This window comes from Tachysurus fulvidraco, chromosome 24 (assembly GCF_022655615.1).
Source record: "Tachysurus fulvidraco isolate hzauxx_2018 chromosome 24, HZAU_PFXX_2.0, whole genome shotgun sequence".
Taxonomy (NCBI): Eukaryota; Metazoa; Chordata; class Actinopteri; order Siluriformes; family Bagridae; genus Tachysurus; species Tachysurus fulvidraco.
The window spans coordinates 14370045-14396352 of NC_062541.1; the positions used below are offsets into that span (position 1 = coordinate 14370045).

The following is a 26308-nucleotide window of genomic DNA, read 5'->3' on the forward strand; positions in this document are numbered from 1 at the left end:
TAAACAAAACATAATAAATTATACAGTGTAGTGCTGTTGGTTAGTAGCCTTATTTTTCTGAGATTTAATTACACGGAATTTATGATAAATTCATTATTTTATAAAATGTCATAAAGCCGTGGCCCCCTGGCACCATCTCAGGGCCCCCAGTTTGAGAACCACTGGCCTAGACTACTTGTCCTGAGCAGGTGTTGTCGGTGAACAGTCTGTAAAACTGTTGGCTATTACAGACACTCATGAAAAACTGATGCTGATTATCTGGGAAACGTCTCTAACAGCAGTCAAAATGTTGTTTATGTCAAACAAGTTGTGAATTTGTTGTAACATTACAACAGGAGATCATGACTTACTCCGTGCTCAAATTCCAGGATATGCTTTTTTTTCATTGGTTATTGCGTTAAATCTTACCCATATACAAATTGGTATTTTCTGATTGGCTGTTGTGTAGCCTCTTTTTTGATTGGCTTAGTCAGGCCCGACTAAGAGCTCCAGGGGAGACGCGCTTGATTCCTGCCCGGTTCCATAGAGACAGCGGTGCGGGCAGATACATTTTGGGCGCTGTGGCTTATTAAATATATGATAAACACTTTTTCTGTGTGAGAAATACAGTGTGTGGCGGGAGAGCGTGAGAAAAGACAGAAATTAGTTACTTTCATGCTCAATGCTGACACTTGAGAGCTTTGTGGATAAAAGCATCTGCCAAATGCTGTAAATTTAAAATCTTTAACTTTTACAAATCATTTTATGCAAATAAGGCACTGTTTAATTAAATATGCATAAACATGCATTCATACTTGCATCTTGAAATGGTAATTTATCATGAATATTTGATCTTCAGTGGCACGCAGGTGTAGTTTGTATTGGAATGGAATTTGTGGTAGTTTAGACTTTTATTGACATATTGGATTTAGAATTCCCACCTCAAAAACCTGTTCACAATTTCGCATCTCTAATATCTCTGTGTCATGGTGGCCAAGTCTGGTCTCAATTGCATGAACCCCCTAGGAAGAGGATTTAAAAGTTTACCGCATGCAGCTGTCAAAAAAGCCTTTGGGACGACTCTGACGTGTGTGCCAAATTTTAAGAGTTTTCAAGCATGTTAATGAACCCCAATTGGCCAATGTGTGCAAAATAAACAAACAAACAAACAAATAAACCCGAGCAAAAACAATAGGGCTTCGCACCATTTGGTGCTCGGGCCCTAATAATAATAATGATAGTGAGATGATATCAACACAGCACGTGACTTTACATCAGAGAAATAACAGAAACACATCACTGGCAACAAATATCTGCTTCAGATGGCCTGAGAACAAATAAAGTCTCTTGTTTTTAGTTAGAAGTAAATGATTTATTTGACTCTGAACAGGAAAAAGACTTTTTACTAAAGGTTTGCTCAGAGTCCAATTTAATGAATTTCCGACACATGATTTATGATTTATTTTAATAACCTTCTGGGAATTTCCTTTGTAACATCCTTTTTAACCAAAGAAAGGAAAGAAGATGTCAAATTTCATGAAGGCAGGTCATCTAGAAACTATTTGGTTCTGAACAGAGAAAAAAATTCACGGATTTAAGGAAAAAATGTGTAAAAATGGGATTAATGAGGTTTATAAGGCTTATAAAGGCATCATAATGACACAATGACATAATGACATAATAAAAAAGTGTGCTTTAATTTATATATTAAAAAAACATTAAAAACTAGCTTCTATGAGATAGTCTTGATTGAAGAAAAAAACAGTGCTATATTAAAAAGATCCACACAAAAGTGTTCTCAGGGTGGGAGGGGCTTATTCTGTCAGCCTGTCAATCACAGTGACATTAGCCAGTCATGAGGCTTCTGGGGGTCATGTATGAGTAAGAGGGTACTCTTTCCTTTCTTAGGGTCCAGCCTCTTCAACTGGTGGGTGTCATATGATGAGGTAAGATGGCTTATAAGTATCCGAGCTGGTAAAAATGAGTTGAATATTCCCATAAAAAAACATGAGAATTGTTGTTACTGCTGTATTCAGGGTCAGTGCATTCAGGGTTTATGTATTATAGCATTTTTCACAGCCAGCGTAATTATGAAACATTTTCCCCCCAGAGATAACCTCATAAGAGCTACATTCTCCATCATAATCTCAATGACAGATGAAATATCGCGTGCTAGACTACAATAATTAGACTACAGTTAATGCCTTAAGTCTACGTCCGCTATCTATTATATAAAGGTCTACACTGACATCCTCAACATTCCGATCTCGACCTCTGATATAACCATAGCTGTAAAAATATTTAAAAAACAAACATTACCTTAAATGTCCTCTCTATAAAAGAGTGAAGCAACGATAGATCTCTCGAGTACTCGATCATAATCATGTGCAGTACGTGAGAGATGGAGAGATGTGTTGAGGAGAATACGGCTTTACTCTCAGCTCTTGTCCTAAAAAAAAAAGCATCTACAGTAATTACTCTATCCGTCCATCCAGCCATCCATCCATCCATCCATTGATAATTAAAAGTGCTCAAATGGGATAAAAATCAACTTCCCCTTTACACACACACACACACACACACACACACACACACACACACACACACACACACACACACACACACACAATGTTCCCTAAGAGAAGGAGAGATAGTGGGATTTTTTAGAAAGCACAGGAAATCTCTGAGGTTTTAAAAAATGCACAATTAAATAATACGCCATCTGTTCGAACAATCACAGGGAATGAAATCATTAGACGCTTTTTCAAGTTCCCCCTTTTCACATTTCACAGTAATATGTATCACATAAACACACAAAGAGCAGGATTCCCATGGAAAAATCGAGCGTCTGTTCTGCATGGACCGAAACAATTACTCTCATCCATTTCCTCTGTGTTATCTCTGTTTGGTACTAACGTCAAACCCAATTTGTCCAGAAACGTTCTCAGAACCTTTAAATGCAAAAAAAAAAAAACCTAAAAAAAATACAATCACTGCCCCGAGGTCAGTGCAGTGATCACTGATATTATTCTTTATGATGTTACAGAAGACAAACTCCTCGTCTAAGCTTCTGAGATAATTTACGCCGTACGTCCGGGAAAGAAGAGGCCAGAGCAGCACGACCTGCAAAAACAAGACAAGAAACACTACGAAAGGTGCGTGTGAGGGAGAGGCTGTCGAGTGTATACATGTTTGGCACAGCTCACACTGGATCACTTAGGTAAAGGAAACAACAGTCTAGTTTAACTGCACTTGTGTTCCCAGGAACACAACACAACATAGTGCACTAATGAGGCTGTGGAAAAGTCCATAATGTAAACATTTGTGCTTACAAGCTGACACAGACAACAGTTTTAAAGGATTTCGCTTCATACTTCTCGCTCACTGTAGCTTTCAATCACGCTCATAATTAATTCCAAGTGATACAAATGCTAATTATGAATAAATCAGGCATAAAATGTGACAAGGCATGAACATCATTAATAACAGGCTGCTGTGATGTGGTCTGAGGCAAAACAGACTTATTTTATCAACACCAGAAATTCTTGAGGTGTTTTATTCTGTTTACACCGCAGCCATTTGCTGCTCCAATAAGTAAACATTTTTTATTCACATTTATCTATTAATGTCTATAATTATTGTTACATTTTCTACATCACTTACATTACAGCAGCTGAAACTCTTATTATCTCTCCTGTAAGACCTCGACTCAAAAGTTACTATAAGACTATAAAGTATATTACGCTTCATTTTTCAAACCAGTGCATTCATTATTCTAAACTTAAAATAAACAGTTATCATTAAAGTAATAAAAGAGATGAAAAAGAAGTTCACTTAATGAGACTAAACAAAACAAAAGAATAAAAACAAACAAAAAACAGAAACAAAATAAAACAAAAAAGACAAAGAAAACAACAAGAAAAAAAACAAAACAAGAAAAACAGAAACAAAATAAAACAACAACAACAAAAATCAATACAAAGACAACAAAACAAGAAAAGAAAAAAAAAAAAAAAAAAAACAAGACAAAACAAAACAAAACAAGACAAACACCACAGCTTGTCATGTCATGAAACTGGAGTTTGTAGTAGAAGGATTCCTTCCATAAATGTTACAGAGATATGCATTTACTATGAATGAGGCCACTTAGAAGTCTTACACTCAGAAGTCTCCATCAGTGAACAATTCCTTTGTTCACTTCAACAAAAATAGACCATGTTTAAACTGGAATCAATTTCCTGGTTACATAATTATATATTTTGACCATATATACTGTAGAGTTATAGAATAAAAATGAATCTGGTGTGACCCAGATGAGATCCCTTTTCAGTCTGGTTCCACTCCAGGTTTCTTCCTCGTGTTGTCTCAGTGAGTTTTTCCTTCACCACCGTCAACTTTGGCTTGGCTTGGCTTGTAAATCTTCTAACAATTTATAGTTAAACCGCAATTCAAATAAGATTAAATTTAACTGAAGTGTTAGACGAATGCCTCCTTAGGAAACACACACACACTCACACACACACACAGACACACACACACACACACACACACACACACACACACACACAAACACACACACACCAATATATACCTTTATACAAACCATACAAGCCCACTTACTATAGAAATCATTCAGATAAACCTATTCTGACACCTTCTGACCAATCAGAGTGAAGAATTCTCACTGTATGAACATGATTAGTGCTAAAGTACCACTGTAAGATATTTTTGACATGCATTAACTATTATTCTAATATATTATTAAGACAGTTCATGGCTGTAAATGTGTGAGTGAAAGTTACAGTTGATGCTAATCACCCTGATCATTTGTGAGCCAGAGCCTGGTATTAATCTTCAAGTACACGAAAACAAAATCACTGACAAGAGACGATGAAATGTTTTCCAACTGAATCTGTTCAGCAGAAGTGTACAGGAATGAGTTTTTTTTGTTTGTTTGTTTTTTGTTTTTTAACAGAATATTTTATATTTTAAGATCACTACAGCACCAATGTGCATTTGTACCAAAAGATATTATAATAACTGGAACCAAAAAGTACTTTTTGTATATATTACTATACATGTTTTTATTTTTATTTGTTACTTTACACACCACAGAAGGTCTAATGTTATTAGATTCAGGTGCAAAAGCACAGAAGACAGATTTGGAAAGGAAAAAATAAAACATGTTTAAAAACCAATCTTTGAACATTACAGTTTCAGATCTAAATCTTCTGACTGAAGATTTTGTGCTTATGTATACAGAACAGTCCAATGTCCAATGAAAGCTTCATGCAATAAAGAGCACAAGAAAACAACACTTTTAAAGCATGTGAGTATTACAACAAACTGTGACAGTTTTCAATAAAAGGCAATAAAAGTTCAATAGAGAACAACATGCAAAACCAATTAACACCCGAAAAACAACCGAATCTCACTGGACTCTTAAAAATATATATTTAAATGTTGAGACCGATTTTTCTCTCTTCGGTTTTAATAAGCAGCAAACAAAAATGTATGATTTTTTTCAGTTAGTAGTGAAAAGCAGTGTATTTTTAAGCCATTAGCTTTAGTTAGTTACAGTGGCATTAATTGTTTTCGACATACTGTAATACAATGAAGTTCTTGATTTCTTTCTGAATTCTTTTTGAAATTTATGTCACTCTTTTCCAACTCTCCATGTCTACAAATTCTTACCGTTCTTCTTTTGCAGATAAAAAACATTCTCTCCATCTTGGATCTTTTAAATCAATTTTGTTAGGTTTAATAAAATAATGTAATCATACAAAAAGCTATAATTTTACAGTCTATAACCTTTCGCACAATTCGACTCTTGGACACGTAAAACTCTGATGTCTGTATATCTGGACGCCGTGTAATAGTAGCTTATGGAGCCTTAATATTGTTATTGAGACGTGATCACATGTTGGTCACGTCTCACATGTCGTCAGTTACAGGAGTATCAGAGACTTTAATTTTCCGGAAATCAGTCGTTTAGTATTTTAGGTATCATGGAAGCATGTAAATTTAAAGCTACACAAACACACTTCACCTGTACACAGTATTATACTCTCTGTTTTGAGTAGAAAACTGTAGGATTAGTACCTCATTTCTAAAAGGAGACATTTTCTAAGCTATAGTCTAAAAAAACCATCTGAATAACATCCAAACCGTCTTAAAATTTCCACACCGATTGTTATGTCTGTTTCCCGGCAAGTTATAAAAACAACTCACAGTATTTTGCCTGATTGCATTAAAATACTGAAATATTACAATTTTCTTTTTAAGCTTCATCCAAGATCACACCTAATCCTCAGTCTCATTTTCTAAAAAAAACAACAAAAAAACCCAAAATATATTAAACACCTATTATTTTCTGTGGTTCATCCTGTAAAGGTTTTATTTTTTCTTTTCCTGGTCTGGTCATTTCCTTTCTTTTAAAATGTCATCTAATTTCCAGAAAATTCTTTCCAATCAGAATGTCAGCTACGATAGAAATAAGGTTCACAGCGCATAAAAACCTTCAGTGTTTTCTTACAGGCATTAAAGTGTAAACTGGTGACTCCCAGATGACACAGACCTCTGAGATGAACGATGGAATCTCTTTTTAAACCCAGTGCTGCACTTCTGCCTGTCTCTCAGATACTCCTGGTAGTTTCTGGTCAGCAGCGTGTACAGAAAAGGGTTGATGCAGCTGTTGCTGTAAGCCAGACACGTCACAATGAAGTTCACGCAAACCATCGTTTTATGAGAGAGCTTCTCATGTTCGAAATAATAAACGCTAAGCAGCTGCCATAACCAGAAAGGCACAAAACATGCCCAGTACGTAAGAACTATACCGAAGATCATGTATAGTACTTTCTGTTTGTGGCATTTAGTCCTGCTTGAAACTCTGGAGGTGGAGAACACCTTGGTTTGAGACGTCCAGTAAGTTCTGGCTAACTTGAGATAGAGGAACCCGATGATGCATCCAGGTGCAAGGATACAGGTGTTGAAGAGGATGGTCAGGTAGGCTTTGTAGGCAGTCATCTGCCAGGTGGGGTGGCAAATCCGCTTCTCAAGCCCGTCTCGGAGGCTCGTCCGGAGCTCGATCATGATCATGGTGGGGAGAGAAAGAGCGAAGGAGACGAGCCAGACGGCACAGGTGACTGTGCGTCTGTAGTGCCTGGAACGAGTGAAGGTGTCCAGAGGTCTGAGCACGGCCACGTAGCGCTCCGTACTCATCACGGTCAGCATGAAGATGCTGGCGTGCATAGTCAGGAAGTCGAGGCTGAAGAGCACGCGGCAGCCAATGTCACCAAAATACCAGTCTTTTGCGAAGTAAGTGCACACCACAAACGGAATAGTGCACAGGTAGAGAAGGTCGGCTAATGCCAAGTTCACGATGTAGATGTACATAGTGCCGCTCACTCGTATCGCAATGTTCATCACCACCAGGGTGTACACGTTTCCAGCAGTACCCACTAGAAACATCAGAGCCAGGAGGGCACCTAAGAGAAACGTTATTAGCATGTCCTGAGAGATCACAGGGGTCTCAGAAAAAGGCAAAGACCCGTTGACAAATACGCTTGAGTCGTTCACGCGTGTCCCCATAGCTGATGTTAACAAGTAGCAACGCTTTAAGAAAATGCTGATGTGTGTGGAAGAAGTGTAGCAAGAAGCATTGTATATTACAATGCTAATAAGGACACAAAAAAATCCGAAATAATGATTTAGTGTGAAAGCAGCCAGAATGAGCCTCGAGTCAGAACAGAAAGCACACAGCTGTCATAAAATGTTTCCAGCTCACCTTTCCAGACAAGGTCCTGGTGTGCATTTTACTTCCAAACAATTTTCTCAGTGTCTCCTGTATTTATATTTGTCTCCCAAAACAAGGTGAAGCAAAACTCCACAGGTTTTAAGCTGGAAACGGATTAAAATCCTGCTGAGGATTTGAAGAGAAGGAGCTTCTCTGCAGCTTGCAGCTCTGATGTGTGCCTTGAGTGCGTGTGCGCTTTTGGAGACTCTCTCTCTCTCTCTCTCTCTCTCTCTCTCTCTCACACACACACACACACACACACAAACACACACACGCACACACACACATGCACATACACTCACACACGTACACGCATGCACACACACGCATGCATGCACGCACCCTCCTCATGAGGGTTCTTCATACCATTTCCATCATTAAAGCTGCCCTTATCTAAGATACTGGATGTTTCTTGCCCTTCTATGGTGGGGTAAACAGCTGTGGTAACTTTCAGAGTAAACCTGATGGTTCAGACCGAGAAATTTTGTTTATTTTCTTTCTTCCATGATGAAACGCACACCGATACAGCAATCAGTGCGAAATCTGATTTCAATATCTAACACGGCTGTTTGGACAATAAATTAGCTCACTAGGGAACGAACACCATAGCTAAGTAGTACACCATATGAACACCATACCTAAGTTCTTTTTATTTATTTATTTATTTATTTATTTATTTATTTATTTATTTATTTATTTATTTATTTTAGTTTTCATGCTCATGATATCGTCTGTCAGGGGGAAGCCACAGCAGGTCTTACAGGATCATTTATCTGATTACAAATTGTATTATTTTACAAGGTGTATATTAATAATACCACACCGTGTCTTAAAGGTTTCTGGGTTTTAGCTACATCAGAAAGGTGAAATATGATGCATGATGATAGAATTAGCTGATCATGGAGCTTGTTTCCAGCCCTATGATACTGCACTTTAGATTACAGAATGATTAAATGGAAATGCCTTTAGTTCCACCAGGAAATAGAAATGAAATTGTCCTCCATATCGACTATTAACGCTGTCAGCTTGACTCGAAGAAATCCAGACCAGCTCACACAACCATCTTTTAAACTACGGACACATCGTAATTGAGCGGAGAAGCAAACAGGAATTGCAACACTTTACTAATGTGAGGACCATGTGTGTTTAATTGGACCTTTATTTTGGCCAATTGGCATTTCTGTCTCATTACTCAAACCAGACATAAATAAAGGCATGGCTCGATTTGAATCAATGGCACAGGGTAATCTTTTTCCACATCCGCCATCAGGAAAGACCATTTTCAAGTGACAGATAACATTTACTCCATTCAACTGGCTTCCTGTTCTTTTAAAAACCAGGGCCTGGATTCATAAATATTCTAAATGATCTCAGAGAGCTCCTAATGTAGCTTAAACATATCTAACTACGAATCTTATTTGAAGAGTGATTCAAACCTTCACTTTGTCTGTATGTTAAGATATTTAACCCTTGTATGTTGTTCTGGTCTGTGGGACCCATATTCATAAACATCAATCGTCCTTAAAAACTTTGCTTCCTTGTAAATTTGTTGATTTTTTTTCCATTCATAACTTGATTAAATTTGATTTTCTTTTTTTTTTATTACGTTTTATTAAAAAAACAAAAAAAAACCGAGTAGCACTTTAATTAAAAAATGTGATGTAATAAAGATAAAGGGCAAATATTAACCTTATATGCTGTTTATATTGCTTGTAATCGGGATGAAGTAAATATATACTGTATATACATATATATTATCTCTAATATGATTGGTCACAACAATAATCCTACACGATCTAATCTGTATCATCTTATTAACTCTATCATTATTAAATATTGTACACAACACATTTCTTCTCCTTCTTCACTTTTCTGACACTTTCTCCTCTGATACAGAAACTCTTAATCCTCTTAAAAGTCCTCCACACTACTCCTTACCTTTTTATAACCTTATAAGCTCTTTTAGGGGTTAAGATGCTTTAGGAATAACTTTTATCTTTACTGGGATCTTCTCTTTTTAGGGGAAACTGAATTTTCTTGGCATTTCCTCACTAAGAGAAACTCAACACTGAGTATTTTCATGAATACGGGCCCTGGGATGATGATGATAATGATGATGATGATGATGATGATGATGATGATGATGATGATGATACATCTTGAAGGAATGTTTCTTTAAACTTTAATCATGACATGAGATACACTTTAGGCATAAAATCAGTAGTTAATTACACGACGAATGATTTCCGATATTACAGCGTGATAAAGTGTGAGCTCTGTTCGTTGGACAGCAAAGCGAGCTCTAAACCTGCAGGAGATTTCTGTGGATTGAAATGGAAGAATCCTCTGCACGACAGGTGTGGGGCTATGAAGTCTTAAAATAGATCCTCAAGTGCAACCAGGTGGGAAAACAGGATGGCGAAGCATCAGTACGGATTACCTCATAGTCAGCTGAGAAAATAGGAAATAGAAATAGTACTGAATGTATATGTTATTCCTCATATATAGTTCTTATATATAGTTCTACGTACAGCATGGTCTACACTGATGGGACATTTTCAATCAGTATAAACAAAAGAATTCTTTTCTGGCTGTGAATCTGATCTAAAATGAGTCAGGACTTTCAGTATCAGATGATCACCTTACACACAATTGTACTTTTAGAGGCTTATGAAGAAACACTTAGGGCATGTCAGAGAGCAGAAATGGGTTTGATATCAACATTTACTTTATGTTTACATTTATGGCATTTTGGGAGACGTCCGAGTCTTGATCGGTGAATTACATTGACACAGAGTTAGGATACCATCGGCCTAATTTTTTTTAAATATACAAATTATATATTCACAATCAAACAGGGAACATAAGTGCTAGTTTATGTTTTTCATGAAGAGGTACTAGTGGGTCTTCACCCTAAGAGTATAGTTACATCTGACCCTGAGAGATGGTGGGACCAGTCGAGCAGCATCACTGAGCATCATTTAAAACATATGTTTAAATCTCAGAAGGTACTAATGTGGTGTGTTGTGGTGTGGTGTGGTGTGGTGTGGTGTGGTGTGTTGTGGTGTGGTGTGTTGTGGTGTGGTGTGGTGTGTTGTGTTGTGGTGTGGTGTGTTGTGTTGTGGTGTGGTGTGTTGTGGTGTGGTGTGTTGTGTTGTGTTGTGGTGTGTTGTGGTGTGTTGTGTTGTGGTGTGGTGTGTTGTGTTGTGTTGTGGTGTGTTGTGTTGTGTTGTGTTGTGTTGTGGTGTGTTGTGTTGTGGTGTGGTGTGTTGTGTTGTGGTGTGGTGTGGTGTGGTGTGTTGTGGTGTGGTGTGGTGTGTTGTGGTGTGTTGTGGTGTGTTGTGTTGTGTTGTGGTGTGTTGTGGTGTGGTGTGTTGTGTTGTGTTGTGGTGTGGTGTGTTGTGGTGTGGTGTGGTGTGGTGTGTTGTGGTGTGTTGTGGTGTGTTGTGTTGTGTTGTGTTGTGGTGTGGTGTGGTGTGTTGTGGTGTGGTGTGTTGTGTTGTGGTGTGGTGTGTTGTGTTGTGGTGTGGTGTGGTGTGGTGTGTTGTGTTGTGTTGTGGTGTGGTGTGGTGTGGTGTGGTGTGTTGTGTTGTGGTGTGTTGTGGTGTGGTGTGTTGTGGTGTGTTGTGGTGTGGTGTGGTGTGTTGTGGTGTGTTGTGGTGTGTTGTGTTGTGGTGTGTTGTGTTGTGGTGTGTTGTGTTGTGTTGTGGTGTGTTGTGGTGTGTTGTGCTGTGGTGTGGTGTGTTGTGGTGTGGTGTGTTGTGTTGTGGTGTGGTGTGTTGTGTTGTGTTGTGGTGTGGTGTGGTGTTGGTTTTGTGGTGTGGTGTGGTGTTTGTTGTGTGGTGTGGTGTGGTGTGGTGTGGTGTGGTGTATGATGTGTGGTGTGGTGTATAATGTGTGGTGTGGTGTGTTGTGGTGTGTGTTGTGGTGTGTGTTGTGTGTTGTGTTGTGTTGTGTTGTGGTGTGTGTTGTGTGTGTGTGTTGTGTGTTGTGTGTTGTGCTGTGTTGTGTTGTGGTGTGGTGTGGTGTGTGTTGTGTTGTGTGTTGTGTTGTGTTGTGCTGTGCTGTGTTGTGTTGTGTGTTGTGTTGTGTGTTGTGTTGTGGTGTGTTGTGTGTTGTGTTGTGGTGTGTTGTGTGGTGGTGTGTTGTGGTGTGTTGTGTGTTGTGGTGTGTTGTGTGTTGTGTGTTGTGGTGTGTTGTGTTGTGTGTTGTGTGGTGTGTCTTGTGTTGTGGTGTGTTGTGTTGTGTTGTGTTGTGTGGTGTGTGGTGTGTGTTGTGTTGTGGTGTGTTGTGTTGTGTTGTGTTGTGGTATGGTGTGGTGTGTTGTGGTGTGGTGTGCGTTGTGCTTGTGTGTTGTTGTGTGTCGGTGCTGTTGGATGTTTGTGGTGTTGTTGTGGTGTGCTTGTGTTGTGTTCGCTGTTGTTGTGGATGTTGTGTTGTGTGTGTCGGTGTGGTGTGTTGTGGTGTGGTGCTGTTGTAGCTTGTGTTGTGTTGTGGTGGTGTGTTTGTGTTGTTGTTGTGGTTGTTGGTGTGGTGTGTTGTTGTCGTTTCGTTGCTAGGTTGTGTATGTGTTGTGGTGTCTAGTGTGGTATGTGGTGTGGTGTGTTGTGTTGTGTTAGTGTTGTGTTGTGTTGTGGTATGTGTTGTGGTGGTATGGTTGTACGGTGTGTTTGTGTTGTTGTGGAATTGTGGGTTGTGTTGTGATTGTTGGATGTGGTGTGTTGTGTTGTGGTGTGTTGTGGTGTGTTGTGGTGTGTTGTGGTGTGTTGTGGTGTGTTGTGGTGTGTTGTGTTGTGGTGTGGTGTGGTGTGTTGTGTTGTGGTGTGTTGTGGTGTGTTGTGTTGTGGTGTGGTGTGGTGTGTTGTGGTGTGTTGTGGTGTGGTGTGTTGTGGTGTGTTGTGTTGTGTTGTGTTGTGGTGTGTTGTGGTGTGGTGTGTTGTGGTGTGGTGTGGTGTGGTGTGTTGTGGTGTGTTGTGTTGTGGTGTGGTGTGGTGTGTTGTGGTGTGTTGTGTTGTGGTGTGGTGTGGTGTGGTGTGTTGGTGTGTGTTGTGTTGTGGTGTGGTGTGTTGTGTTGTGTTGTGTTGTGTTGTGGTGTGGTGTGTTGTGTTGTGTTGTGGTGTGTTGTGGTGTGTTGTGTTGTGGTGTGGTGTGGTGTGTTGTGTTGTGGTGTGGTGTGTTATGTTGTGTTGTGTTGTGGTATGGTGTGGTGTGTTGTGGTGTGGTGTGTTGTGTTGTGTTGTGTTGTGTTGTGTTGTGGTGTGGTGTGTTGTGGTGTGTTGTGTTGTGTTGTGTTGTGTTGTGGTGTGGTGTGGTGTGTTGTGGTGTGGTGTGTTGTGTTGTGTTGTGGTGTGGTGTGTTGTGTTGTGTTGTGGTGTGGTGTGGTGTGTTGTGGCGTGTTGTGGTGTGTTGTGGTGTGGTGTGGTGTGGTGTGGTGTGTTGTGTTGTGTTGTGTTGTGGTGTGTTGTGGTGTGTTGTGTTGTGGTGTGGTGTGGTGTGGTGTGTTGTGTTGTGTTGTGTTGTGGTGTGGTGTGTTGTGTTGTGGTTTGTGTTGTGTTGTGGTGTGGTGTGGTGTGGTGTGTTGTGGTGTGTTGTGTTGTGGTGTGTTGTGGTGTGTTGTATTGTGGTGTGTTGTGTTGTGGTGTGGTGTGTTTCATCTCCTGTGGACAGATAATCATAATAATCTGTAAGACACAGAGTGCACAAAAGCAATTTCTTCACAAGAAAGAACATCACAATAGCACAGAGTCTCTTCCTGTAACAACTGATGTTGGAGTGAATCCTGGACTCTCCTCCATGATGATCAATGTCAATGCAATGTTATTTCTATAGCACAACTACACACAACACCAGTTGACCAGTGTGCAAAAAAAAAAAACCAGTAGATCAATGCAAAAAAAAAAAAAAACAATAAAATATCAATAATAGATATAAAAAAAATGAGAAGAACACAAGCACACAATACAGTACAATAAAATTTCATCCTTGACCATATGCTGATTCAAAAAGGTATGTTTTTAACCTAACTATGAAAACTGATATGGAAGCAGAAAATCTAATGCTAACAGTCAACGCGTTCCACAGTCTGGGAGCAGCTACCGAAAAGGCACGATCACCCCTACAATAGTGATCTAATCTCTTGATCAATTCAAGATCCTTAATATTCTCTTTATTCAGAGGATTCAGGTTTACAGTAAGGTTGTCATTGATTACACGCTATCACAACCACTTATATTCAAGTCCCGGCAAAATGCGCTTTATATTTACTGCTTATCGATTACGCCTAGCCGTGTTTAGGTCGATGTTACCGGATCAGTCATTGTATTCATTATTCTGGTGAATCTTCTGGTGAAAATCTTACCAATACACTTTAATGCAACCGGATAATCAGGAAAAGGGGACAGTAGAGGTTCTGGAAATGAATAGGATTATTAAAAAGTCTTTAATTCAGCTGTCAGTGTCGTTTTGATAACGGAGACTGTTCTCTGTCTCTTTATAAACTCGAGTAAAATAGACAACTCTCTCTTATGATTCTGCAGATTTCATCTGATTTAGAGGAATAAACAAGCCTTTATTTTGTCACATAGACATCACAGCACAGTGAAATTCTTTCCTCACATATCCTAATGTTGGAGGTTGGGGTCTGAGCACAGGGTCAGACATGATACAGCACCACTGGAGGAGAGAGGGTTAAGGGCCTTGATCAAGGGCCCTACAGTGACAGATTGGAAGTGCTGGGGCCTGAACCCTAATACTCAACCCAGAGCCTTAAACACTTGACCCACGACTGACCTTAGTGAAAACTTTTAAACACTCAGAATTTCCTACACGTTATTTAAAAAAATGCATAATTATAGAAATGAGTCAGTTTTTTTACATAAGTGCATATAATTAAATATATTTATCACAAGCAGTTCATCAGTTTGACAGTTGAAGGAGGGTGCCGAGTAAACAAGGATGAAAAATCGAGTTAATCAAATAAACAGAGGTAGATTTTGAGACTGATGAGATTGTGCCAGTTCATTTCTAATCATTAGCTGAGAAAGGGGCATTAACTCCTGCTGCTTACTGTGTACCCTGACTGGATGTGGATTTTAATGACATTAAAATGACAGAAGTTGCATAATCATGCATGTCTCTTACTATTTTAGTCTCCTTTCCATCACACGTGAAAATTATGTCTCATTCACTCGTCTCTTCTGTGACGTCTTTCCACTAGATGTTGGAGTGAGTCTGTGTGGATTTGGGTTCATTCAGCTACAAGAGCATTAGTGAGATCAGACACTGATGGTGTAAGAGTGAGGAGGTCTGGGGTTCAGTCTGTGTTCAGTGGGGTTGAGTCAGAGTCAGGCATGTTCTCCCCGTGCCTCGGGGGTTTCCTCCGGGTACTCCGGTTTCCTCCCCCGGTCCAAAGACATGCATGATAGGTTGATTGGCATCTCTGGAAAATTGGCCTATTGAGATAGGCACAGGCTCCCTGTGACCCGAGAAGTTCAGATAAGCGGTAGAAAATGAGTGAATGAACGAATGTGGAAAAAATAATTATATATTATATTTTATATATAATTATATATTCTATTGACTTTTATATTTATACATTATATGTAATTAGATTTATTTTATTTACAAACTAAGCGGTTTGTGTAAGAAAGTAAACTGCGAATAAAGAAATCTTTTAAATCTTAATAGTTATTAAAGAAAACAGCATCAGACAGTTTCAGTATCAGCTGATGCTCAAGGTTTCAGTGTCTGTCTTATTTTCTGAAGATAAAACATTTATATCGTGCCATCTCCAGGACCTTGTAAGGTCCTACATGAACAATTTTTGACCCCAGCACACAAACGTAGACACGTGATCTTTGTTCCTCTCGAATTTAAAGCTTTAAATTCACACGAACTCTTAAACGTAAAGCATTTTCTATTCTTTCTCCTTTTTCTTAATAGAACCATTCCTGACACAGGCCTTTGTTTATAAAAGAAAAATAAATGAAGCAAGTGTTTTTAAATGGAACATTTTTCTAAACTATAAGTCATAGGTGCTCTGGAGTAACAAATAAATACATTAAGCCATTTCTCTTTTTTTTTTAATTAACATCCTAGAAACGGACAGGAAACAGCATGGATGTCAGGCATCAGGGCGAGTGCAAGAATAAGAAAAAAAAATCCTCTGCTCTTTGCAGAAACCACACATTTCATACCAAGTATTACAAGAAGTGACCTACGGAGGTAAATCCTCAGCTTTCAGCCAAAATATTACATCGATTATCAGTCTCATTTCCCCTGGTACTGCATGGTAGTAAGTGGGATCAGCATATTTAATGTTGTCTTCTACAGAGAAACGTTATTTAAGTCGGAGACGTTATTGATTGCATTGCAGTTCCTGGTTATGTTACAATCTCCATCGTTCACCTTCCATGTCCTTCTTTACATTGGCTCGGTGACAGAAGCAGAGGGCAGATGTATTACCCTATAAACACGACTGAAACAAATGAAAAAATAGAATAAACAAACGTATTAGTTACTGAAATCATAAGTTCTACGTCTGTATTCAACAACAGGAATATGAAAGCGAGCCAAAAAAATTGGGGAGGGGGGTGGGGGTGGGTATTTTAATGCCTGCTTAAAGATTCTACTAAAAAAAACTAATTACAATTACAGTATTTACAATAAATTAGAATGACAATTTTTGCACTGATGTGTTTTATTTTTAATAATGATTAGTGATTAGATAATTTAATAAATTAGATCTTTTTTTTTTGTTGCTGGAAACACTTCACACAAACCCTTATCAGGATTAGGCCTGTATTCTAAAATGTTCTCCTCAGTGAGACTCTGAGTGACTATAAGTGTCAATTAAAAAAAAGTACGAAATTTACTTTGAGTATTTTTTTTTAAACAGACATTTCTTATCCTGAGCAGTAACTCCAACCATTAGCTCTCTGTGCGGTCCGAATGTAACACTGAAACAATAAATGATGTCCTGATTGCTTCCACAACACCAGCAAAAATTGCTTGTTTGAAAAACTGAAGCTTTATTTTTACCTTATGGGTCTGTTTACTTCCACAGAGTTATTCAGTTCAGCTGAAGGAGCTCCCGAGCAGATAAATACAACAGCATGCACAGGGGTCGTCCAAACCGAGGCAGCAATCATGTCCTCATTTCGACCGTTCATGCTTCATCTCCCTCTGTAGCAGCTGTCGTGAATAAAAAAAATCTAATTTCGAAAAAAATTCCCTCTCAGTCCCAGGCATCCCGGGTTATCTCTTTTTCCAGAAGTCAAAAACTGGAATTTACTTGTGTTTTGTTGTGTCCATGTTGAATTTCTTTGTCATGTCACACTCCATAGTGGTGATTAATAACTCGTATGAACGTAGACCCTCAGGGGGTTTAAGAGTTTGTGTTGATTTCTAAGTATTTCTTTTTTTATCTAACCTACTAAGAGCAAGATATTCATAGAAAAGTAAAAAAAGAAAAAGAAAAACCAGTTCATTTTTTTCCACACAGATGTTTCCATCTTCACAGTAAACATTGATATCAAACCCATTTCTGCTCTGAAACACCAAGTTCATTTCTTTAAACTGATTGTAAGTCATTTCCCAAATGTTGAAAGACAGTATGATGTTATGATTCAGATTTTTCTCACTAGATGTCAGAAATCATGGGTGTCTTCAGGGATAAAATCTAGACCTCAAGATGCAGGGATAACATGGAAAGGGGTTTATTATGGAAACCAGCATATCTACAAATACAATGAAAAACACTAGGGACAACAAGGCAAGAGAAAAACAAACCAAAACAGAAACCAGGAGACACAACAAAACACAAGGACTCAGCAAACAACAAGCAAAAGACAACAGGTACATACTGGGAGAACAGTCATCGAAACACAAGGGACATGTCTGCGGAGGCGGATCAGCGGGCTAATACACGTGAAAAACAAAAAAAAAACAAAAGCACATGGCACAAGACAAAACAAAACCTGCCAAAATGTCCCCTTAGTGTTCAGGCAAGGAATAGTCCAAGCCAGACCTAACACTAGATGTTTAATGTATTAAAGCACACATACAGTTTTAGACTGGAAAACACTGAAACTAAAGTATAGCTCCAAAAACAGACTTTATAGCACACATCTGTATAATATTCAGATCACTTTCACTGAGATTTCAATTCAGATGAGATTTCATAAAATTCCTATTGGGATTTGCATTGGCTTTATCTTTGAGCTCTGGAGCTGTTTGGAGTTTGGGGACGTGTCAGTAATAAAACACAGTGGAATCAATGGATGCAACGTTAACAAGTTAATCTCCTGTACAAAATACAACACTGTTATTCAATTATAATATAATATGGAAGGATAATGATTACAGTGGCTTCATCAATTAATTAAGCAAAACACTCCTGATGTGAAGAATTTATTTTGTCATTGTCATTTTCCAGAAGCTCGAACTCCCCAGAAGAGGAAACTTCAGGCTCAAGAGTACAAAATAAGCTTGCTGTCACTTCTGGGATTTGTGTCCTTCACATTCATTAATATATAAATTCAGGATACAAATTATACATTTTAAATTTTATTTTATCCCCAGATATCAAGTCAGAGGTGACAGTGATGAGGAAAAACTCCCAGAGACAATACGAGGAAGAAACGTTTAGAAGAACCAGACAGAAATTAGATCCATCCTCATCTGGGGTGAAAATAGACATCGTTGAGTGAAAATAATCATTTCACTTCTATATCTGTGTAATATATGATCAAAAATTAAACTTACTCCATGACCAGAAAATTCCGATCTTGGTGAAGTAATGAACTGTTCACCGATGGAGGATTGTGGAGGTAAGTGTCAGATCTAAGGAAGGATCCAAAAAAGAATTCTGATGCATTCAAGGTTTCCAAGAGCACAGTGAAGTCCATGAGTCTTAAATAAAACAACCAGGAACCGTATTCATAAAAATTCTCAGTGTAAAGAGTTTCTCCTAGTAAAATGTAGGTGTTTCAACTAAAACTAAAGAGAAGATCACAGTAAAGTTATTCATAAAGCAAAGGAGAAAATGTCCGAAAGGTGAAGAAGGAGAAGAAATGTATTGTGTACAATATTTAATAATGATAGAGTTAATAAGATGATTCAGATTAGATGATGTAGGATTATTATTGTGACCAATCATATTAGAGATAACATTATATATTTATTTATATATTCTGCTGCTATGTCATTTATAGATACACTAACATCTCTGACACAGAGCTGAAATGCCATAAAGGCAGAAATGGTATAATTTGTCTCTATGACATTTCTGCTCTGTGTCAGAGATGTCTACATTTACATTTTCATTACATTTATTACATTTATAAAATACAGATGTTAGAACATCTCTAAACTGATCGGTCACGAACGTAATCCCTACACGATATACTGTAGACTCAAATATCCTAGAGACAAAGTGAAGGTTTTTTTTTATAATACACCAGATTTTAAACGTGCTCATTATTTTTTTATTGGACCAATCACAGTCTTCAAAAGAATTACTGTCACCTAGTAACGGGTAACGCCCCGCCTCCTCTCTAAGGTAAAGGTTGTTGTGTTTTCCTTGTTCAGAGTTGCCCTGAGTTTGGTCCTGAATCACAGCGAAGATAAGATTCATGGTAATACATTTTTAACCTACATTAGGAGCTCTCTGAGATCATCTTTAGAATATTTATGAATACAGGCCCTGGACTATTTCTGAGCAATCGTTGGAGAATGTCTTTGGAAACAGAGGTGTCTGAGAACCTGAAGTTCATACTGGTTGAGCTCCAGAGATCATAATGAGATGGGAGAAACTTGTAGGTCGGCCAAATCTGCAACGCTCTACTCTGAAGCCTCCGTGTGTTATATTCTGAATAAACATGAGCATTCTTCTATAAACTAGGCATATAAATCAGACCTTTATAAGCATTCAGGGATAAGAAAGGGCACCACAACAATATCTCTACCTTTTGAATGTGAATTATTTGACCAAAGCTCGAACAGCTCATCTACTGCACAAGCACAACTTCATGCTACAAACATCTTACTCGAGCTTTCCTTTGAAGACGGATGATTTGCTGAAGCAGTACACATCATGGCCAGAAGCCTGCTGGGAATTTAAGGGTCATAAAAGGGGATTTGAAACTGCTAAACTCAGGGAGACACGTCTACCTTTCTCTGACTCTCCCGGAGAGACTTATTCTCCCAAATCAAACTTTTTATTCTCTTGTTTTGTTGGTAATATTTTCAGCTTCACATGAAGGAATATATTTTGCAGAAGCCAGAACAGATATTGCAGTAAATATTTTGGATGAACAGTAAATTAATATGTGTGGGAAAAAAGAAAAACAACTAGAACAGAAAGGACACACGGATAAATTGGATAAACCGTGTTGGTTTATTACATAAAACAGCAAAAAAAAAAAAAAAAAAAACAATGAAGGAAAAATTAAAAACACAAAACAAACTCCTGATTTTTGATGATCATCTGAAGACCAGGAACCAAACCGTCTATTTTACCGTCTACTATGGAGAAATACATTATTAATTATTTATTAATACGCTAATTTATTATTATTATTTTTTATTATTATTATTATTAGTAGTAGTAGTAGTAGTAGTAGTAGTAGTAGTAGTAGTAATATTAATAGCAATATTATTATTATTAATATTGCTATTAATATCAATATTGATATTGATAATAATAATAATAATAATAAGAATAAGAATAATAAGAATAATGATAATAATAGTAATAATAATAATCATAATAATAATAAAGTATAAATATATATTTAGATTTCAAACATCATTGTTTTTATTCTACATTTTTATATTCCTCTAAAGCCGCCTCGAGATAATGTCCGAATTGAATTCATACATTTAATTTCTCTCGTCTTTCCACGGCTCAAGGACACCTCACATCCCAAGCTATTGGAAATAGAACAACATTATAAACAACTAAGAGAACACAAATAAACAACAATAAAACTGACAACCAGAAACAAACACAGATAGCAAGCAGATTGTTCAAGACAGAGAATAAGACAAAGAGAAGAGGAAGGACAGAAGTATTCCAGCTGTTAGGGAAATTCGAAGTGTGTTTTATTTTAAGAGAGAGCTCAGAGGTCTCGAGGAATGAAAAGTTTTTGAGCGATGATGGTAAACGCTCTACCATCCATAGAGGAGAAAGTGGGAACACTGTACAGCGAGTAAACGTGTCTCAGAGGACTCGAGGGAAGTGACAATGGAGGAGGTCAGATAGATAAGGAGGTCCAAGGCTGTGGGTGCCTTTAAAGGTCAGAAGGAGGAGTTTGTACTAAATCCTGGATGCTCCAGGTAGCCAGAGCAGATGATGTAAGACAGGGCTGTTTAATTAGTTTGTCATGGGGGCAGTTCATGAAAAGCATCCCAAATAAGGGGCAGGAGAGATACGGCTTGCGATGTGATCGATGGAACAAGAACAATATACAGTAGGAGCCCATATGTTGTATAGGAACACAAAACAATTTAACTGAAACAGGTGCACATAAAAAAGTTCACAATATGGAAAATAACATTGTTTCTTGGAATGTTTTGTCCAAATAAATTATTTTAAGATGACTATTTAAATTACAACAGCCAATTGGCAAACATTTAGGCGGCCTTCTAATGAGAAAAATGACATTTTTTAGAAGTGAAATCAGGTGTGTAAGTGTGTCAGTGCAATACACATACAGTGGTGTAGGAGCAGGGCTGTGAGGGGTGTGTGACATACTCGTTTTAATGACATTCGTGTGTGAAAATGAGGAACAAAAGTTTTCATCTGTCATCGTCCTGTCAGTCATCGCGTCTCTCCTGCTCTGTGACTGCGACTCGTGCTGAATGGAACAGACACAAGTTACTTCAGAACACTTCATGTTTAGAGCTTTGTGTAGTATTCAGACTCAGACTGTATTCAGACTGCACTATTTAAGATGAAGCAATACCAGATTGACAAAGCCAAGCTAGAGCTAAGGAGAAAATCTGCTTACCGCGAACAACAGAAAATCTGTTGGATTTTGTTGGTTCCAGATAATAGTAGGGAAGATATCTTTATTCACCAAGTGTGTTCACACACACACACAAGGAATTTGTCACGGTTACAGGATCTCTCCTAAACATAGTATGTACGTATATAAACATCGTCTACAGGTTAAAAAGATAAAAATATAAATAATATACAAAAATCAGCTAGAGTCTCATTTCTAAAGAAATAAGATCCATTCAATTCAGTTCAATTCAATTTACATGAATAATCCTGCACTAATACCTGACTTAAATACAAGACACGAGGCTGATGATGAACTAATGATCAGTTAAGGCATCAGGACGTAACAAAGAGCTAACTTTAACTACGACGCGAGGCTGATGAATTCATAAATAAATAAATATAAATAATGAGTCTGATGAATTCACAAATAAATAAATAAATAAATAAACAAACAAACAAACAAACATGCAAATAAATAAACAAGCAAATAAATAAATAAATTAATAGATAGATAGATAGATAGATAGATAATGAGTCTGATGAATTCATTAAAAAAATAAATATAAATAATGAGTCTGATGAATTCATAAACAAACAAACAAACAAATAAATAAATAAAGAGTCTGATGAATTCATAAAAAAATAATGAGTCTGATGAATTCATAAATAAATAAATATATAAATATAAATAATTAGTCTGATGAATTCATAAATAAATAAATGTAAATCATGAGTGACGAATTCATAAAAAATATAAATAATGAGTCTGATGAATTGATGAATAAATAAATAAACATAAATATTTATTATTATATAATAAAGAAGAAAATAATTGTTCTATTCATTTCTAAAAATGTATTTATTTGCCTTGTGTTCACCCCGTAGTATCTGTGCCTGTAAGATACTTTATTGAACACTTGCTCAGGAATGTTTCTCTGAGATCTGTTATTCATTTATTAGAATTTATGGTGTATATAAACTTTAACTGATGCCGGTTTGTATCTAGTTTCTGGCACACGCGTCGGAGCAGCTATGTGCCCAAGATGATGTTATGAGAAAAACTCCATGATTCATGAGGTTGGATTTTACATTTAAAGGTCCTCTAACCATGACTTGAGTGTTTGAAACTTCTCTTACTAATGAAGCACCACGGTACCGCATCGTGCTACGTCTCTCTCAGAAACCCCAAATGTGTCTAATTTGCTGGATCCTGTGCTGTATACAGGCTTTTTGATAGACAGTTTATGCACTAAATCCTCATGGTGTGCTTTTAAAACCCCCATCCAGACAGTCAAGGACATTGCTTTTCATTTCTTACAAAATCCAAGCTGTAACTAACACCAGTCTCGAGGCTCAAAGCGTCTGGGAACATTATTAATTAACATTATTAATTTGCTAATATTCCAGCAGAAAATCCAGCAATAGATCAAATTCATTTCCCTTCAGTTCCAGTTCAAGTTCGAGCACACGGAATTCTAACAAATAAACAAAGCCACTGTCTCGCTGATGATGATTTTGCGTCATCGATGGCGGTTTTACCTTGAAAGAGACTCTGGCATACTTTTTTTTGCACTTTTCATGCACAGTGATGAGGTTAAAATGGCAACTAATCAGCCAGTTTTCAAAGCCCGGTGAAGAAACTGGCACAGCTTACAGGTCTGGTTCCTTTCCTCCACGCATCTCGCTGTCAAACTGTCTACAGAACAAAGCTTATTATAGGCAGAGATATATTCCAGAGCAGGGGCTGGAGTTTTACTAGGGATGAATGTGTTATACGTAGAGAAATGTGACAGTTTGTTTAAATGTGGAAAATAATTAAAAAATGGTTTGCATTTCTTTCCTTGAGACAAACCCAACATTTCTTAAATCATACTCAATACTAATGCTATTAATTAAAACCTCAGATATATATCATATATATATATTGCCAAAGCACACTCACACCACTCACTCACAAAGCAGTGGTTCCATCTACTCAGTATTTCTTCTAAATGAAGTAACAGCTTCTTTGTTTATGGGATCACGGACGTCTTCCTGCTGGTTTTGTTTCAGGTTTTTGGTTTGAAGTGGATGACTGGAATGGGTTTAGACTTTCAGCACAGTAGGCAGAATATTCTGGAAGTTCTTATTAAACTAAGAATATAATGAAGCAATAAAGGAGATCGTTTTGAGACACATCATAAAACTTTCGTTATGATGTCACATCAGTCAGTTCACTCGATTGCTCAATATTGCAATGTCTGGATTTGATTTACTTGGATTATCGACTTGGACAGAGAGAAAAGTATATGTGGTAAATTAGCCAGTAACTATTACTACAGATTATTATTTCTATATATTATTATACAGAACCGGTGTTGTGGTTAAGTGGTTAGTTTTCCTCACACCACCAGGGCTTGTATTCATAAATATTCTAAAGATGATCTCAGAGAGCTCCTGATTTAGGTCAAAATGCAAATCTTATCTTTAGTGTGTTTCAGGACCAAACTCGGTGCAACTCTGAACAAGGAAAATACAACAACGTTTATCTTAGAGAGGAGGCGGGGCTTAACTCGTCACTAGGTGACAGTAATTCTTTTGAAGACTGTGATTGGTCCAATAAAAAAAATAATAAGGAGGTGTTTAAAATCTGTGTATTATAAATAAACCTTCACTTTGGCTTTCTCTAGGTTAAGATATTTGAGTCTACAGTATATCATGTAGGGATTACGTTCGTGACCGATCAGATTAGAGATGATCTAACATCTGTATGTTATAAATGTAATAAATGTAATGAAAATGTAAATGTAAACAATCCCTGACACATTAGAGACAAATTAGTGTATCTTTAAATGACATAGTGGCAGAATATATATATATAAATATATATCATGTTATCTCTAATATGATTGGTCACAACAATAATCCTACACCATCTAATCTGTATCATCTTATTAACTCACTATCATTATTAAATATTGTACACAACACATTTCTTCTCCTTCTTCATCTTTCTGATACCGGAACGTCCTCCTCACTCCTCCTAACACCTTATGAGCTCTTTTAAGGGTTAAGACGCTTTATGAATAACTTTACTAGAATCTTCTCTTTAATTTTAAGGGGAAAAGCCCACGAATGCAGGTTCTTACTCTCTGTGACTCTGTATGGATGGATGGATGGATGGAACTAATAAATCTTCCTGGATTTTGCTTTGGCATTACTTTATGATTTGTTTAAACATTTAGCTTAAAGAAAATACAGCTACAGTAGAGCACCTATACCTACAGGAATGAAGACAAACCAGAGCACATCTCTCCCAGTAACATTCGACCTAGTAGACCTCTGTAAGCTAATGATCCTCAGAACGTTCTCCTGTAAACCATCGATCAACTCCAGAAACCGAAAACCGTTACCTGCCATCTGGGTTGTTTAAAGTCTCCAAACTCAGCTTGAGAAATATTATAGCATGTGTATCTCAGCACGGGACTGATATCCTGCAGCACCTGAAACACAGCAGTCTGTAAGCAATGAACCTCATTATGTCTCCTTCTTGTATCATGGTCATTAGATTTAATAGAAAAATTGTATATTCATCATGATTAGTGATCGTCAGTCAATGTCTGGTGTACAGCGTGCAGGGAGTGGGCTGAGTTTACAGGGACAGTTTGTGCACTGCTTATTGTTGGACAATGACATTAATTAAAATCTGTGCCAGTGATGTCCAAAGCTTGTTTGTGTGTGTTTGTGTTATCCTTAGGGAACCGTGGCAAGTTTTGGCAGCTTCAAGTCTAATAAAGACTTGTACATGTGATTATATGAAGTTTACACTCAGGGAACTTGAGATAATAAACACTTAGTGTTCGGATTAGTATCAAGGGTTTCCTTAAAAAGGGGAAATAAGTGTTATCTTGAGCATAATGTGTACACTGTGAATTCCATTTAAAGTCCATGCTTAAATATTTTAAGCATGGTTAAAGCCCCAGCACATCCAAGCTGCTCCTGTTGGGCCCTTGAACAAGGCCCTTAACTCTCTCTGCTCCAGTGTTGCTGTATCATAGATGACCCTGTGCTCTGACCCCAACTTCTACGTTGGGATACATGAAGGAAGAATTTCACTGTGTTGTAAAATCTATGGGACAAAATAAGGGCTTCTTCCTCTCCTAAATATTTCAAAGTCTAGAACGAAACGGAGTGAAAATTTGTGCAGATTTTGAGCTTAAATTTGTCGGGTAAACATTCAAACTCTTCCGTTTGTACATGGTCTTTAACAGGGATATCAGATAGTAGCCTGCAGCAGAGGTTAATTGTGACATACTCCTTTTAGTCGTTATTAATGTCACAATTAACGTTTCTCTAGTCATCTGCTAAGTAAATGATAAACCTCTTTGCAATAAAAATGCAGCAGCATCAGTCCACTGCTTCTGTACGAAGTAAGGACCCCAGTATGGTGGTGAGAGCCACTGTCTGTGTACCTAATAAAATGGCCAACAAATGTAAGGTACCGGAGATCAAATGCGACGACTTGCATGAGCAGGATATCAAAC

General features: G+C 37.6%; 1 protein-coding gene across 1 annotated transcript; it reads right to left on the reverse strand.

Annotated features, from left to right (window-relative positions):
- Positions 1–5147: 5147 nt before the first annotated feature.
- uts2r5 (urotensin-2 receptor 5) lies at positions 5148–7995 on the reverse strand. Its single transcript, XM_047808032.1, has one exon. It carries the CDS (start codon positions 7567–7569, stop codon positions 6520–6522), a length of 1050 nt encoding a protein of 349 aa, XP_047663988.1. The 5' UTR covers positions 7570–7995; the 3' UTR covers positions 5148–6519.
- Positions 7996–26308: the final 18313 nt, after the last annotated feature.

What these genes read in the sequence shown, in the direction of transcription:
- uts2r5 (XM_047808032.1), bottom strand. Translation starts at nt 7,569, where the DNA reads ATGGGGACACGCGTGAACGACTCAAGCGTATTTGTCAACGGGTCTTTG.